This window comes from Pan troglodytes, chromosome 1 (genome assembly GCF_028858775.2).
Source record: "Pan troglodytes isolate AG18354 chromosome 1, NHGRI_mPanTro3-v2.0_pri, whole genome shotgun sequence".
Taxonomy (NCBI): domain Eukaryota; kingdom Metazoa; phylum Chordata; class Mammalia; order Primates; family Hominidae; genus Pan; species Pan troglodytes.
In genome coordinates, this window is record NC_072398.2 from 197,165,786 (window position 1) to 197,183,932 (window position 18,147).

At 45.6% G+C, this 18,147-nt stretch overlaps 1 protein-coding gene across 5 annotated transcripts in view; it reads left to right on the forward strand.

The window, feature by feature from the left end:
- CSMD2 (CUB and Sushi multiple domains 2) overlaps positions 1–18,147 on the forward strand; it is a 643,557-nt gene that overhangs the window by 349,389 nt on the left and 276,021 nt on the right. For 4 of the 5 annotated variants that reach the window (XM_063782964.1, XM_016958727.4, XM_016958733.4 and 1 more), the window contains exon 11: positions 15,945–16,048. The exons of the other annotated variant lie outside the window; for it this stretch is intronic. In XM_063782964.1, the coding sequence (XP_063639034.1) occupies positions 15,945–16,048 (104 nt within the window). The remainder of the gene's footprint in view (positions 1–15,944; positions 16,049–18,147) is intronic. 5 annotated transcript variants of the gene reach the window in all.

The window sequence follows — 18,147 nt, forward strand, 5'->3', positions numbered from 1 at the left end:
TGCAGTTTTTGTTTTCTAATATGTCCATTACATCAAGTTTGTTAATTGTGTTTGTCTCTTTTATATCTTCATTGATTTTTCTTGTCTTCTTCATCAATCAACGGCAGAGGGAGGAATATTAAAATCTTCCATTATGATGGTGGATTTGCCTATTATTCTTTAAAGTTCTGTCAATTTTTGCTTCATGTATTTTGAGACTGTGTTATTAGAGCATCAAAGTTGAAACTCAGAATTATATATCTTCCTGGTAAATTGAACTGTTTCAAAAATAATTATGTAGTAACTCTCTTTATCTGTAGTAATGTTTTTAACCTTAAAGGCTTCTTCCCTCCATCCATTGCATCAGTTTTCTCTTGGTCTTTGTCTAATAAATATTTTCTATTCTCTTACTGTTAACTTTTCGACTTCCTTGTGCTTTATATGTGTTTTGTGTATAGCTGGATTTTCAAAAATCCCCTCTGACCATTTGTCTTTTAACTAAAGAATTTAGACCTTGTGAATTATACAATCATTTCTATTCTTTGAAATTTGTCCTAAAATACTCTAGAAATAGCAATATGCCTACTTAATAAAGCCTAGCATTAAACAATAATTTTGTGTTCTTCCTGAGAAGCCAAGGATCTTAGGACACTATGACTTTAATCATTCCTTCCAATTCATACTCTATGGTGTGTGTATATTATGTTACCTTAATTTTTTCTCAAGTTATTATTGTTATTGTTTAAAAAAGCCACTGTCCACTTAGATTTACTCATATATTGACCACTTATTTGTTTACCACTCCTTCTTGTATATCAGTCCTTCTCTTTGGAATATCTTTCAGTGCAAATACATGCTTTAAAATTTATTTTCTTGTTGATGATAAACGCTATTAGTTCTTGTTTGTCTTTTTAAAAAATAATTTCAATTTTTATTTTAGATTCAGGGGGTACATGTGCAGGTTTGTTACATGGGTATATTGCATGATGCTGAGGTTGGGGTATGGATCCTGTCACCCAGTCTGTAAGCATAGAACTTAATGTGTAATTTTTTCTTGGTCTTAAAATGTCTGCTTACCCTTGTTCTTGAAAGAACGCTAGTATTCACTGGACATTTGATTATCAGTTGATAGTTCCATTCTCTCTGCACATGGAAATATTGTTCTGGTGTCTTCTGGGTTTCACTGTTGCTGTCAGTTTATTGTCATTGCTTTGTATAGCATCCTTCTGGCTGCTCTTACTGTCTTTTCTTGTTCTTTAATGTTATGTAGTTTCATCCTTATGTGTCTAGGTGTGAATATTTTCTGTATTCATCCTGTTTAATTAAGTTTCTTGAATCTATGGATTGTATCTTTCATCAGCTTGGGAAAATGTTTACCCATTATCTTTTCAAATGCTTCTTTTTTCTTCTTCTAGAAGCCTGACAAGATATGTTCATCTTTCTCACTCCATCATCAGTATTTCTTAACCTCTCTCATACTTTCTCTCTTTCATTCTGTTCATTAATTCTCTGTTCAGCTGTGTCCAGCCTCTGTTAAATCCATTCACTGAAGTTTTATTTTAATTTCAAATATAGTTTGCACTTTATGAAGCCCTATTTGATTCTTTTTCAAACGTTCTTAGTCATATTGTCATATTTTATAAACTCTTGCTCCATACTCTTATGTTTAGATCATTCTTGAATTCTTTCAATAATTAAACATGCTTATTTTATATTTTGTGTCTGTTAGTGTCAATATCTGAAGTTTTTGCAAATTTGATTCTGTTTTTTCTCATGTCTTGCACTCAGAACCATGTTTCCTTCTTTGTTTTATATTGTTTGATTATGTGGTTAGAAGGGTAAATTTTCTCTCTGGTAATTCTTTGAGACCTGGGTGGATGGTGGTTTCTTCCAGAGAGGGTTTGCATCTGCTTCTGCCTAGTGCTGGGGGCATTACCAGCCAGAAACCTCTCCACACAAAATTCTCAGTATGAAGGTTTCAAACCACCCAAGTAATATAAAGGCTGCAAACCCATGTGAAAACTGACTTATGGTTGTGAATTCTCAGTGGAAACATTTTTCTTGTCTACTCAGTGTCAAGGTCTAAGATAAACAGTCAGCCTCCAGATCCTCCCAGAGGGTGGTAGTGACAGGTGAGAAGGAAGATAGGCTCATTTCTAATTCACCTTCACACTATGGGTGCAGATTTAACTAACCCAACTCTTTCAGAAGTATCGTATTACAGTCGCCATTGTGCTGGGCCCTGAATTTTGTCTCCTGTTCCCTCTTTTCTATGAGTTGCTGAAAAGTGAAGCTATATTGACCGAATTTTTAAAAGGTACTCAAGACCAAAGCCATCTTCATGTTCTGAATCACATTTTAGATTCCTCCATTCACTGTGTTGAGTATTCCCTATTACACTAATGTAGTCTACTCAGGCTACTGTAACAAAATACTGCCCACTAGATAGCTTAGACAACAGACATTTATTTTCTCACCATTCTGGAGGCTAGAAGTCCATGATCAAAGTGCAACTAAATTCGGTTTCTGATGAGGGCTCTCATCCTGGCTCGTAAATGGCCACCTTCTCACTGTGTCCTCACATGGCTTTTCCTCTGTGCACACACCAAGAGAGTGCTCTTTGATGCCTCCTCCCCTTCCCATAAGGACACCACTACCATCGGATTACAGCCCCATCCTTATGACCTTATTTAACCTTAATTACTTCCCTAAAAGCCCCATCTTCAAATATATTCACATTGGGGATTCAACATATGAATTCAGGGGGACATATTATAATTCAATCCTTAACACTAACTTGGAAAAAGCTGCACTTTTTTTATTTTATTTTATTTTTTTGTCCTTTTAAAATTTTACCTAACACTTTAAAATTGTTTGGTCTGGGTGCCTGGAACCACAGTGCTGGGAACACTGGAAGCAGATTTCCTCTGCACAACATTTTACAAAGAAAGATTCACATTTAATTAAATTATTTCATGATGTACCTAGTTAATGGGAAAGGACACTTCAGCCACATGGGGTGAGGGTGGAGGCTAGGCCAGAAGGACTTAATACCATGAAATCATATTAAGTTGTTGACTAGAGGGCTCTTCCTTGGGCACTGTTACAATCCTTATCTCCATTTTCTTTTGAACCTGAAGGTGAGGTGTCGGGGGAAGTCTAAGTAAAGTCTGAGGATTTTCTAAGAAACAATTAGATTCACCCCCAGAAGGCCTAGCCTTGGTCAGTGTGTGGAGACCGGTGACCTCCATATGGTCACTCCCCTACATGCCTTGCAAGAGATCCCACCAGCCTGAGTTTCTAAAGATAGCACCTCTGCAGAGCACCGCTTAGAGTGTGCAGAGCAGTGTTTCTAATATCTCTGTGGGGCCTTGGTGGGCTTCAGGTAGTGCTGAGGGAGCCCAGAAAGGCTGAAGAGAACCCTATCCTTATCCAGGTGGGAGGAGACCCAGGGAACATACAATGCAACAAGGAGGGTCTAAGTGTGGAAACTCAAAGTCTAAGACTGAGGAATAGAAGTTGTCTTCTGGGAAACAGCAAGGACAATGGATGCTGTGTTCCTAACCCTGTTCATGGAACTGGCCTACAGGTGAGATACAGGTGTGTCCAAGGACTGCCTATCCACTCACCTTCAGACATCTCCTTCAGCAAAAAGCATAGTCTCTAAGCTCACAGTATGTTTTATGAGATGAGCATTCATTCATTCATTGATGTAGATATGGCCTCTGCCCTTGAGGAGTGTGCACGCAAGAGTGAAGAACAGGTCTGGAAAAAAAAAAAAAAAGAGTGCAGGTAAGTCCTGATGGAGGCATGTCCAGAGCACTATGGGAAAACTCAGGGAAGAGCTGCTAACTGGGAGATAAGGGAAGTTTTCACAAAGGAAGTGACATGTCAACAGGGTCTTGAAGGATGAGTAGGCTTGGAAATCAGTATCTCAGGGAGGACACATGTGCAAAGGCACTGAGGTTTGGAACAGCCCCTTAGAACTGGAAGTAATTCAACATGCCTGGATGCAGGTAAGGACAGAAAGGTAAGCAGGATTCAGATCATGGTGAGCCCACATGCTTGGCCCAGAAGTTTGGGTTTTATCTCAAAACACAGATTGCTAAGGCTAGCAGTGTTAGGCTGTTGTTAACAACAATAATAGCTCTTATTGTATGCCTGTCCCATTACAAGCTCTAAGCTAAGCTGTCTGTATGAATGATTTTATTTCATTCTTGTAATAGGACAATGAATTTTATTTTAATATACCTATTTGGTAGATAAAGAAACTGAATCATGGAAAGGTTAAAGGTTAGGAAACAGCTGGAGCACAGCGCCAGTAAGTGGCAGAACTGGGATTTAAACCCCGTCTTTCTAGCTCCAAAGCCCATGCACTTACATAGCTGGGCTGTGCTGCTGGATGGAACAAGATCTCAGAGTAGATGAAAGGGGCTGGGCTTCACCTCAGTGGGATGAGCCTGGAAGGACGAGGATCACTCTATCTCCTGAACTAAAGCAATAGCAGGAAGATCTGAGTTTTTGGAAAATTACTCTAGCAGCAATGGAGAAGTTTAGAGGTGGATACTGGAAGGAGAAAGACCAGTTAGGAGGATGAAGCAGTTACCTAACTAGGAAAAATGGGGACATCCACCAAGGCTTTGGAAATGTGGAGGGGAAAACAGATGAGAGAGATTTAGGAGATAGAGTGGGACTTGGTAGCTGATTGGATGTGGGAGCTGAGGGAGGAAGAGAGGTCTTATTCAATATTGTATCCCAAGTGACCAATGTGGTTCTAGGCACATAGCAGGTACTCGGCCTATATTTATTCCATGAACAGATGAATGATGACTTAGTGCTTTCTGGCTTGGTCCAGTGGTAGAGTTAAAAAGGAAATACAGATGGAGGAACATGCTTTGCAGGGGTCAGGAGAGAAACAGTGCATTTGGAATGTCTGTGGTTCATTCAATGTCATTTGGATATACTGGATGGAAACTCTGGGTAAATCTGAGTTTAAGAGAGAGGTTTGGGTGTTATCTCAGCACATGGGTGAGAATAGAAGCTTAAGGAATGGACAACATTTCTTGGAAAGACTGAAGAGAAGAAGAAAATTCAGAATGGATCTGAGAATACCATCGTGACAGGAGAAAGAGCAAAATCCAGTGAAAGAACAGAGAAGGAGCAATCTGAGAGGCGGGAGGAGAATCGTGATGCAAACACAGGAAGAGTTTCCAACTAGGGCATGTCTGATCATGGCAACGATGACAAATGTCTTGCTGGAAAAGTGCTAGAAGGAGACCACTGGCTTTGGCCTTGGAAGAAGACTTTGCAGTGAAGCTCTAGGGGCGGCAACAGACAGCAGTAGGGTGGGAAGCAAATGGATGGGAGGTGAGGCTGTGGAGGCCAGGATGGGCAGTAGCTGGCAAGGAACATAAGATAGAGAGAAAGTTTGGGGTTACTTTGGGGCATGTGTTTAAAATATTGGAACTGGAGTATGTTAGTAGGCTTAGGAAAAAATATGCACAGAGGGAGAGAGTGAAGGTACAGGAGAAGAGGGATGGTGACAGAAGGGAGATTCTGGAGTGAGAGGGCCACGGGATTGAGAATGCAGGGCTCCCTTTGCGAGGAGCAGGGGGAGAAAGATGCTGTTGTTAGAAGGGGCTGAAAGGTTTGCTTGTGGGAGTGTAAGAGGGACATGTGTCCCCTTGCTCTCCTCATAGTCATGGAATGATTATGATGCATCCCCGGCACCTACACAGGAGGATCCTTCCTGTAATTCCATCTCCCTTGTAGGACCTCTGCTACCTGGGCTTGGCAAGGAGCTAGGAATGTCCCAGGGACTGGGGCCCTCCAAGGGCAATGAGAAGGCCCAAAGAGAGAAGCAGGGATGCTGTGGTGTGGGAATGGCTGAGAACCTACATCAAGACACCAGCATTAACTGAGCATCTATGGGCTGTGCGCCTCTGCACTGTGGGAACAGGAAGAACTTACAGTCTTATTGGAGAGGCAAGTTAAGGATATGTCTGTACTCAATAAACTAGGAGTAAGGGAAATAAAAACACCCCAGTGCATCCTCCTGGAAACTTTATAGATTCAAGGAACAGAGGAAAGAAGGCTCAGAGCAAGTGATGCAGGCCTACTCCACATGCAGCCTCCATGCCCTCCCTTCGACTGGGATGTCCTCGGGCAATGTTGACCTCACCTTGGGCATTTGGGTTATCTCAGTCCTTATAATATTAATCTAACACTAATTAACATCTGCCTACAATAATTTTTCCCGAATTTCATCAGAAATGCCTTGGAGACACTTTAAAACCACAGATTCCCAAGCTCTTTTCCCCAAAGATCTGATTCAGTGGGTCTAGGGTAGGTACCAGAACTTATTTTTAAAGACGACCCTGGTGGTTCTGACCAGCTAAACTTCTGTCAACAATGCAATTCCTTCTTCCAGCAAAGCACACAGTGGTCTCTCTGCCCCATCTCTCCCTTTGGGCAGCCCCAGCTTCAGCCACACTGAACTCAGGTTCACAGACACACCTGGCCCTTTAAGACCTGTCTGGGCACATCCGGTCCCAGTGTGCCTTCCCTTCTCCTCCAGGCAAATTCCTATCCCCCTTTGAGAGACAGTCCAAACAACCCCTCTTCTGAGAAGCCTTCCTAACTTCATCATGTGTTGCTCCTTCCTGTTCCTACAGCACTTTTTGTTTTCTTGCATTTCGAATCTATTTCCCCCATAGCTCGTGAGCATCCTGAAAGCAGGAATAGCACTTTGTTTATTTCTTCCACAGTTAGCACAGTGCTGGGCATAGAGAAGCAGCTCAGCGATGTTTGAACATGTGAGTGACTGTTGGAGGAGGAGCTCCTCTGGGATGGTTCTGCCCATCCCAGAGGCTTGAGATTCAGGCCTTCTTCCTCCAGGGCCTCCTCTTGTTAGGTCCCTTCAGCTCAGCCTCATGGAAAAACAAAGATGTAGACAGGACTGAAACCCAGACCTGCCTTGATGCCCCCTACCTACACACATCTGTCTTTCTTTTGCAGCTTCTCAGTATGAACACAAAACATTTGATCCAATTTGCACATGAGCCTCACTTGATTTGCTCAGGATAGTTAATCCACCTTTGCTAGAAAAGAATGAAAAGCGAGACAGGAGAGAGATTGAGAGTGAGGATGGGAGGGAGAGGGAGGGGGCATGGAAAGAAGAGGGAAAGGAAAGCTCATTATATGAACTTCAAAGCAAAGATAACAGCGTTTTGATTATTCACTCCTTGGGGATTATCACTGTCACTCTTTCCTTCGGAGACCTGAAGAACTGAGAATTAATTCTCCAGGCAGGTGATCGGCAGCTAGTACAAATGTCAGGGACATACTCGTTGGCCCATTTGTTCACTCACTTATTCATTCAGCAAACATTTACTCACACCCTCTCTGTGCCAGGCCCTGTGCAAGACGCCTGCGATCAGAGGTTTGCCGTGTGCCTCCACAGCCCCTCCTCACATCCGGGGGACCCTTTAATAGCCTCCTCAAGTCCAAAGCCTCATTCCTTTCCCTTTTACAGCTGTCTCGAAATCATGTGCTGGCATTTCCCCTCCCCCAGATCTGGCTGTGGCCGTGTGGTATCCCCACACACCTTCTCTGTTGCTGAAGGCAAACCCTGCCCCCTTGCTAGCCAAGATTTTGTACCCCTCCTGTCTCCCATCCATGCTTCCCTGGTTTGAACCCTCATCCCACTGTATTGTAGTCTATGTACTCAGGGTCTTCTGTGAAGCTTTCTAGAAACTTAGAGGTCTCTATTGGCAGCAGCCATGTTATCTTGCCTGCCAATGCCCCTCCAAAGCCCGGCACTTGGCAGGTGTGTAACTGTTGAATGAATCAGTGAATAAATGAATCAGTCAATCCATAAGTGAATGAGTCAAAGGACTTACTGCTCTCAGAACCACCAAAATGCAACCTCAGGTAGTGACCAAAGTTCCAGAACCTCTGACCCTTCTTAGTCCCTGCTGGAGGCCTCTGTCCTTGAACTCCTGGGAGTTCAGGTCTTCAGCCTTCCCACTGGCCTCCCCTCCTCCTCACCCCAGGAGTTAATTCTCTAGCTCTTCCCTAGGGCCTCAGCAAGACCCTGGAGGGAATCATGGTTCAAGCTGTGCCCAGGAAAAGTGAGTTCCCTTCCTTTCATGGAGCTAATGATTACACTGGCAGCAACATTGTAAACTGAGGCTGGGTGGGCCAAGGTCAGCCCTCAGGAGCTCAAAGAAATGCTCTGAGGAGAAATGTGGGAGGTAAGGCTGGAGCACAGCATTGTGGCAGGGCCTCTAGCTAACCAGGAAGTGGCAGGGGCAGGCCTTGCAAAGCCCACACTTTCCAAGCCAAGATGCTGAACTCTATCCCGCAGTTTCAAGAGTTGGCAAACTCTTCTGCGGTGACAAACACCTGTCTTCAGAACCTGTAGCCATTAGGTCGTAATTGACTGGGAGGTGCAGAAAATTCCTCTGCAGAAGCTTAAAAAACACACCGTTTATTTTCTCCACATACCAAAAGTCCAGAGGCAGAAAGTCCAGGGTTGGCTTGGTGGTTCCCTCCGGGTCTCATGCTCCTTGTATTTTTCCCTCTGCTGCTTTTCATATGACTCTCATCCTCATGATCACAAGAAGGCTGCTCCCTCTCTGTCCTCACATCTGTATTCCAGGAAAAGCAAGGAGAAAGATGAGGAAATGGTCTGAGGACTCCTCAACCCGTGTTTCATTGCCCAGAGCTCTGTCACGTAGACATCTTTAGCTCTGAGATTGGCAAGATACATACATTGCCACACTCCCAATAAAGTTGGGGTTCTGTTAGGGAGAAATAAATGGAGGAAGGGACATTAAGTAACCCACTATCCATGGTGTTCACAGCATCCCAAATTATGAACTAGATCAAAATGGAGCTGTTTTGGTTTAAGCAGAGGCTTCCCTCCTCTGGCTCCTCTTCCACCCTTGTGGGTTGGCCCTGGAGTACCTTTATGGGACCCTGGGGTACCTGGGAGCCCAGTTTGAAAACCATTGCTCTAGGGAAGCCATCAGCAAACTTTTTCTGTAAAGAGCTAGACAATAAATATTTTAGGCTTTGAAGTCCATGTAAGGTCTCTGTTGCATATTCTTCTATGTTGTAGGTTTTGTTTTTTCACTCATTGAAAGTGTAAAAAATCATTCTTAACTCCAAAGGCCACAGGTCCACATATAAAAATAGGCTATAGGACAGATTTGGTCTGAGAGCTAGTTTTCCAGCCCCTGCTGTAGGAGATAGGGAGGCGCTAAGAGCATTTGGTACAGAGTGAAGGATGGGCTGCAGAGACGGACAGCCCAGTTAGGAGAGTGTTGTAGCAAAGCAGTCCTTAAACAAAACAGCCTCAGTCTACATCTCCCAGGACTCTAGCTTCCCACAAGACTGCCCTGAGCTGGCAGATCCTCTGCAGCCTTGTGCAGGCTTTGGGCACAGGCTGGCAGCACCCAGAGTCCTGTCTTTTGGCTGATCCTGGACAGCACGTGGCAAGGGGAGCATGTTCTCCAGGGCCTCCAGTGGGTGTCCTCCAGGGTCCCACTCCATCCCCCATGATTCTCAGGACAAGGTGGCTGTGACACCCCCTAATTTCTCCTCATGCTCTTGGACCCTGCATCAGCCTCCCGCTGGTCTCTCTGCCTCCAATCCTCCCTTCACACTGAATTATAGCTTCCCATCGACTTGTCCATGAAGTCCAGACTGCCTGCTCTGGCTGCGAGTAAAATCCCCTGCAGACTCAGCCAGGCTCTTCTTCCTGTCCCACTCTCCTTGGCCCTTCACTGCTCACAGTGTAGCCTGGGCTGAGCCCACACACACCCTTCTCCATCCCGCCAGGCCCAGACCCACCTCCTCTATGGACCCCCTTCCATCTCTCTCCTCTTTGCACTCCTCCAGCACTCACCATCAGCACCATGTCCTGGGCATTTAGATTCTGCTCTAAATTGTCAGGCAAGCAAGATAACTTATGGGAAGCAGCTAGCTCTGGGCTTGGCACATGGCAGGTGCTCAGTAATTATGTCCTAGATGATGGGTTTGTTTATTCATTTATCTAATGGGTTTAAATTGGGTGTCTGAGCTGTATACAAATGTGCCTCTTTGATCATGCCTATTTCATGTGCTGCCATTTCTCCTGCCTCCGAAAGGCGCTTTGTGAGCTTGATTGATCTGCATGTTAGTTAATGAGTCATTATAGGAGCCTGTCTTTAAACAAAGGCCAAAGCAGAGAAGGAAAAAAAGAAAAGAAAAAAAGAGAGTGCTAGTACATTGTGCACTAGAGGCTCGTCCTGAAACTGCAGCATTGTGTATGTTGAACAGTCTTCTTGTGTAATTAGCTCCTGCATCAGGGTCGGCACTCTGAAATGTGGTTCACATCAATGGCAGCTCTAACCAGTGATGTGAATCATTTTATAGCTCTGGGTTCTGGCCTTCAAAGCAATATTTTCCCATTATAGGCGTAATAATCATACACTCCCTTTTTGGAGGTGGCTGGATGAGCAGTGTCCTCTGCCCCAGGGCTGGCTGGAAGGGGCTGATATGGTGAGAATATGCAGCCGGGCCCCTCAGTCCCTGCAGAGCCCAGGCCCTTCCTCCAGCAGAAGACACTACCTGCCTTGTGGTGTTTTATATGCAGCAGCTGTTTCCTGACCACCTGCTGGGACCCAGAAAAAAGAACTCAAGGAAAGTGTGAGAGAAAACAGAGGCTTAAGTCATGCTTCCTACCTTGTGGGCCTGTGATCTTGTTGGAACACCATGAGGCAGTAGAGCAGAGTGACAAAGAGCCTGGCCTCTGACTGCCTGCCTGCTGGGAGTCCCAGCTCTACCACTTGCCTGTGTGACCCCAGGCAAGTTGCCTAAATTCTGTGCCTAGCCTGTCCCATTTGTGAAATGGAGGTACTCAAAATAGCTATTGTGCTGTATTGGGGGAACCTGCCCCTAATATTTCAACGTCGATTCTTTCTATTTTCCATAAGTGTCAGCTGGCTGAGAAATAAAGAGAAAGAGTACAAAGAGAGGAATTTTACAGCTGGGCCTCTGGGGATGACATCACATAACAGTAGGACCGTGCTGTCCACCTGAACCTTAAAGCCAGCAAGTTTTATTAAGGATTTCAAAAGGGGAGGGGGTGCAAGAACAGGGAGTAGGTCACAAGATCACATGCTTCAAAGGGCAAAAAGGAGAACAAAGATCACATGCTTCTGAGGAAACAGGACAAGGACAAATACAGAACTACTGATAAGGGTCTATGTTCAGCTGTGCAGGTATTGTCTTGATAAACATCTTAAACAACAGAAAACAGGGTTTGAGAGCAGAGAACCGGTCTGACCTCAGATTTACCAGGGTGGTTTTTTTTCCCCACCCTAATAAGCCTGAGGGTACTGCAGGAGACCAGGGCTTATTTCAGTCCTTATCTCAACCACATAAGACAGACACTCCCAGGGCGGCCGTTTATAGACCTCCCTCCAGGAATGCATTCCTTTCCCAGGGTCTTAATTATTAATATTCCTTGTTAGGAAAAGAATTTAGCAATATCTTCCCTACTTGCACATCCATTTATAGGCTCTCTGCAACAAGAAAAATATGGCTCTATTCTGCCCAACCCCGCAGGCAGTCAGACCTTATGGTTGTCTTCCCTTGTTCCATGAAAATTGCTGTTATTCTGTTCTTTTTCAAGGTGCACTGATTTCATATTGTTCAAACACACATGTTTTACAATCAATTTGTACAGTTAACACAATAGTGGTCCTGAGGTGATGTATACTCTCAGCTTACAAAGATAACAGGATTGAGAGATTAAAGTAAAGACAGGCATAAGAAATTATAAAAGTATTAATTTTGGGAACTGATAAATGTCCATATTAAAATGAAATCTTCACAATTTACATTCAGAGATTGAAGTAAAGACAGGCGTAAGAAATTATAAAAGTATTATTTGGGAACTGATATATGTCCATATTAAAATGAAATCTTCACAATTTATGCTCCTCTGCCACAGCTCCAGCTGGTCCTTCCATTCAGTGTCCCTGACTTCCCACAACAGTGCTGCATTTCTCATGAGTTGATATGTGTAAAGTGTTCAGAACAGAATTGAGCACATTGTAGGTCTCAGCTCTTGGAGTGATGAAATTGCGTAAGAGAAGATGATCAAAGACTATGATTGTCTTGAAGAATCTCCTAGACCAGGGATCAGCAAACTATAGCCTACAGGCCAAATACAGCTCTTTGCTTGTTTTGTAAATAAAGTTTTGTTGGAACACAGCCACACCCATTCATGTACACATTGTGTATGGCTATGTTCATGCTACATCAATAGAGCTGAATATCTGTGACACAGATCACATGACACACAAAGGGAGAAATATTTAGTATCTGTCCCTTTACAGAAAAAGTTTGCCAACTTTTGTTCTAGATGGTAACCACTGTGAGGGGTCTGAGAGCCTAGCAATCCATCCATGCTAGAGAAGCAGGAAAGGTTTGGAAATTGTTCTCCCAGTCTACATTTTGTCAGCCCCTGGCATGGGCCTGGCCCACCGACAGGAACTGGTACAGAGGCAGTGAGGCCTGACCCCTGCCCTCCAGGAGTTCATGGTGTAGTGGAGGAATAAGTAAACAGACCCATCACAGTCCAGCAGGTAAGTGCTAAAACAGACAAGAGGAAGGGGCTGAGCAGGGGCTGCTCCCCTTGTCAAGGTTAGTCAGAGAGAACTGAGACAAGTCAGGCTCACGGATGAGAAGAAATATGCTAGGGCAGTGACAGGGAGCAGGAAGAGCCTGCGTAAGTCAGGGTCATGAACAGGCTGCCCTGGTGTGAATGCCCAGGACTTCAAGTGGCCACACAGGCTGTGCAGTGGAGGGCAGTCAGCAGGGAGCAGGTGCAGAGATGCCCTTCTTATGTTTCATGCAAGGAAATGAGACTCCAGGAAATGTTCTGTAAAGCAGGAGTGTGGAGTGTGAGAGACGGGTGGGAGATCCCAGCCTGAGGAAATGATCCCATGATGATGCCATTAGCCAACAGGGAACATTCTGGATAGGAAACCCAGAAGGGCCAAGGAATCCCCACTCACTATTGACAAATCCCATCTCCTCTTTAATAACTCGCTCCAAACACTGATTGCTACAGGCTCACACCCCGCCTCACCTAGACGTTGCTGCAGGCCCACATCCTACTTCACCTAGACCTTGCTACAGGTCCACATCCCACCTCACCTAGACCTTGCTACAGGCTCACATCCCACCTCACCTAGACCTTGCTACAGGCTCACATCCCGCCTCACCTTGACCTTGCTACAGGTCCACATCCCGCCTCACCTAGACCTTGCTATAGGTCCACACCCTGCCTCACCTAGACATTGCTACAGGCCCACATCCCACTTCATCTAGACCTTGCTTCAGGTCCACATCCCGCCTCACCTAGACCTTGCTACAGGCTCACATCCTACCTCACCTAGACCTTGCTACAGGGCCACATCCCACCTCACCTAGACCTTGCTACAGGCCCACATCCCACCTCACCTAGACCTTGCTACAGGCCCACATCCTACCTCACCTAGATCTTGCTACGGGCCCACAACCCACTTCACCTAGACCTTGCTACAGGCCCACATCCTACCTCACCTAGATCTTGCTACGGGCCCACAACCCACTTCACCTAGACCTTGCTACAGGTCCACATCCTGCCTCATCTAGAACTTGCTACAGGCTCACATCCCACCTCACCTAGACCTTGCTGCGAATTGGACTCCAAGCTTTCAACTCTCCCTCAATGCTCCTGCTCCTAGAACAAAAATCTCATGTCATGCCTTTACTGCCAACCCTTCCATAACTCCCCGTTGACTTTAGGACAAAGCCCAAAATTCTTAGCATTACCGGCAGCCTCTCATAATCTGACTGCTCCTGTTTCTCTCCTATCGCCACCCTCCACCACCTCCTCGCTTAAACAACTACTCAGTAGTTAGACCTCTCTGGACAAGTCATCCTGTTCCACACCGCTGCCCTTCTCTCTGCCTGGGTTGCTTTCCCTTCCATATCCATTGGTTGAACTCCAGTTCATCTTCCAAACTCAGCCTGAGTTTCATTTCCTCCAAGAAGCCTCCTTTAACCTTTCTCCCAGTCAAAAGCAATCACTTCCTTCCTCTTCTGTGTCTATCTGTAGACCCACTGACATGCTCACAGATACTATTATCCAGAGATGCATCTTTCTGTGATTCTCAGGCCACTGCAGAGGGGCCCTGCATAGACACTACCCAGGCTTATGAATGAGGGCAGTGTCAGTTTGCCTCTGGGATACCTGAGAAAGCACCTTGGGGTAAGGCTCTGCAGGGTCCCTGGCAGGATATGGGTGCTGAACTGTTTGATTTGGATGGAGGAAACCTGCAGAAGGCGTCAGCCACAACTAGGAAAAAATATCCACGGAAATTATATACTCCTTGAGTTGTAGAACAGAAAGCAAAGGAGCAACTTCAGTCTCCCTGTTGGGGGAATGAAGATCATCATCAGATTGAAACCAGACTGAAACAGACAAAAAGAGATACAGATTAGACATCAGGAGTGGGTGCCTGTGTGTGTCCTGTCCTTATGAATGGCACCATCCCCCACCCAAACAATTGCACAAGCCAGAAACCTGCAGCTTATCCTGGATCTTTCCCTCCCCTCAGCACCACATGCATCCTGTCGCAAAGCCCTAAATATCACTAGGACCCTCCCTCTTCTCCGTCCACACTGCTACTCTTCCATCGTTCACCTGCACTACCACAAAAGCCTGCAACCATCCTCACCACCAGCCTCACTCCTGCCAATGAGTTCCACACATACTGCCACACTGACATTTTCTCAAACACCTATGCGTCCCTGTCACCCACTATTTAAAACTCTACTGCTCCTCCCCTGGCATAAATTCTAATTTTGGAGGGTAGAGGTATGAGACCTTTTGAACCAAACTCCAGGGAAACTTTTCAAATTCCAGACCTTCCCAAGTCACCTTCTTGCACTGAAGGCCCAGTCACATTATCCCCGAGAGCCAGGCACCTAGCAGGTATGTTCAGTTTGTAGATCTGCTAGCAACAGACACTGAATAATTTCTTCTGGAATGTTCCATCTCTGCCATAGCTCAGGCCCTGTGCACCTGACTCCTTCCCAGAGCATCCCCCTCCCTCCCTCTCCAAGCATCCCCCTTTGGCCTGATGGGGCCATCAGTAGCCTTCAGAATTCCCTCAGACACCCCCATCTCCAGTAGCGCCTGCCCCTGACTCCAGCTGGGTGAGCCATAGGCTCCTCTTCGCTCCCACAGCCCCCTGTAGCATCCATCCCACCCCAGTGCTGTGGTTATCAGTTTGCATTTCTATCTCCCCTTCTTAGCGAGGGCAGGGACCATGTCGTGCTCACTGTGGAAACCCACCGCCCAGCCTGGCATATGGGGAGTGCTTAGTAAATATTTGTGGAAGGCAGGATTAAAACAAGAGGGAGGAATCTTGTTGAAATCTCTTTCTGAGAACATTCATTTATTCAACAAATAAACAAAAAAGGATGGAGAAAAGCAGTCAGAGGAGAAGACGAGAGAAACTTCTGCAGGTCCCTGGGGGCAAGAGAGCTGAGATTCCACATGTGGCCTGAAAAATTGCCAACAAGCCCATGGGGATTTCTGTGCATTAAGGCATAAAGAAAGAGTCTAATCATCTCGCTGTCGGCCAGATGTGCCCGGTTGCTGTGACAGCCACCAGAATTGGCCAGATGTGCCATGAACATCTTCAGAAACATCAGGGGGCCCTGGAGACTGCATGGCCTAGAGAGAAATAGTTCACACTCATTAAAGTGGGACAGAAATGGTCAGTTTGTTTAGGATGGTGTCACCAGTGACTCTGAGCATTGGGACATAACACAGAAAATCCTTCCTCCCCTCAAGGCTTTGGAAGGCTTCCTCACAGCCCCTGCCTGCTCCTAACCCTGTGTTCCCTCCCCAGGTGATCAAGCTCGCCTTTGAGGAGTTTGATTTGGAGAGGGGCTATGACACCCTGACGGTCGGTGATGGTGGTCAGGATGGGGACCAGAAGACAGTTCTCTACATGTAAGTGCAGTGGGGCATGTTGTTTGGAAGGTGGGACGGTGGCTGGGGTTGGTGGGGTGCAGTTTGTGGAGTCCTGCCTGGTCCCTAGACCATACTACAGCAAAGACAGTATCCTGCAATGTTCCTAGTTTTGGCAATAATCCTTCCACCTCTCTCTACTCTGACCAAGGGGAAAAGAACACTGGGCACCTTCTCACTGAATTCATATGAAATGTGAACAGAATGAGCAGTCTGTCAGGGGCAGGGGAGATCGAGGTTTTGTGGATGAACCTGGAGCCTTCCACTGGCTGGCTGCTTCCATGCAGACCTTGATTCTGCCACCCTGACAGTTTTTACTCCAGGCCACATCCAGCCATGGCAGCCTGACCTCAGACAGAAATAATGGAAATGAGTTGCTAACCTTTCTGCATGCTCAGAGCTCCCTGGGAAATGGATGGTTTCAGAGAATCAGGACCATATAGACATAGTGGCCACACTTCCTGAGCCAAAAAAGACCAGTATGACATGTTCCAGACAAGGGAGAGGAGAATATCAAGCTGTCATGGGATTCTACTATGTTGAGTCTGTGCTCTTGGGGGCCATTTAGCTTCTCTTTTGCCCACCACCAATAGCCTGACTTGAAAACCAGGAAAAAGGCCAAGCGTGGTGGTGTATTGATGTAATCCCAGCACTTTGGGAGGCCAAGGCGGACAGATTGCTTGAGCTCAGGAGGTCGAAACCAGCCTGGGCAACATGGTGAAAACCCATCTCTACAAAAAATACAAAAATTAGCTGGATGTGGTGGTGCACGCCTGTATAGTCCCAGCAACTCAGGAGGCTGAGGCAGGAGGATAGCTTGAGCCTGGGAGGTTGAGGCTGCAGTGAGCTGAGAGCATGCCACTACACTCTAGCCTGGGTGACAGAGTGAGATCCTGTCTAAAAAAAGAAAAAAAAAGTCAGGAAATGCTTCTGCTCAGGACATGTGGCTTAGCTTCAGAGACAAACACCCTGACCACATCCATCTCCCTTCCAGGAAGGAGGTGGAGTGTCACCAACATTAAACACCTACCATGCTCCCAGGCACTGGGATGGAAACTTTTGCATCAATTATCTCGCTTAAGCCCTGGTGTTATTATTCTCTTTTAACAGATGGGGAGACTGAGGCCCAAAGGTTTCAGAGAAGGTTGATAGCAGAACCAGCACTCAAGTTCATGTCTTTTGATTTCAGCCAAGGACAATGTCCCATGCCACACTCCTTCCCAACAAGGCTAGCTCCAGGATATCTCCTTCTGGTTCTAATGCTGAATGAGAAATGGCCATTTAGTAACAGCTGGCTTGTCCTGAGGCTGTTCTTTTCTGGGTGTTTTTCACAACTTCCCTACACCTACCTGGAGATGATGCTATACAGGCAGTTACATGACTTATCTTATCCAATGGTACCCACTGAATCAGGTGACATGGCTGGGACTTGGGATTTCTCCAGACAAAGGAATGGAATGTGAGCCCACAGGGCATTCTCCCCCATGCCTAATTCACTGTATTAGTGAGGGTTCTCCAGAGAAACAGAACAATAGGAGATAGAGATAGATAGATGATAGATAGATAGATATTAAATAGATGATAGACAATTGATTGATAGATGATAGATGATACACAGATAGATGATAAATAGATGATAGATGATTGATAGATGATAGATAGATAGATAGACAGACAGACAGACAAATAGCAAATAGATAGATAATTTGTTGTAAAGAATTGTCTCATGTGATTTTGGGAGACTGACAGGTCCCAAGATCTTCCAGGTGAGTTAAGAAGCTAGAAACCCAGGATAGTCAATAATGGAGTTGCAGTCCAAATGCCAGTAGGTTCAAGATCCAGGAAGAGCTGATGTTACAGTTCAAGTTCAAAAGCCAGAAATAAGCTGATGTCTCAGTTTAAAGCCAATTGAACAGGAGGAATTCTGTTATTCAGGGAAGGGTCCATCTTTTTGTTCTGTTTGGCCCTTCAACTGATTGGATGAGGTCCACCCACCTTGGAGAGGGCAATCTGCTTTACTCAGTCTGTCGATTTCAGTGTTCATCTCATTCAAACGCACTCTCACAGAAACACCCAGAATA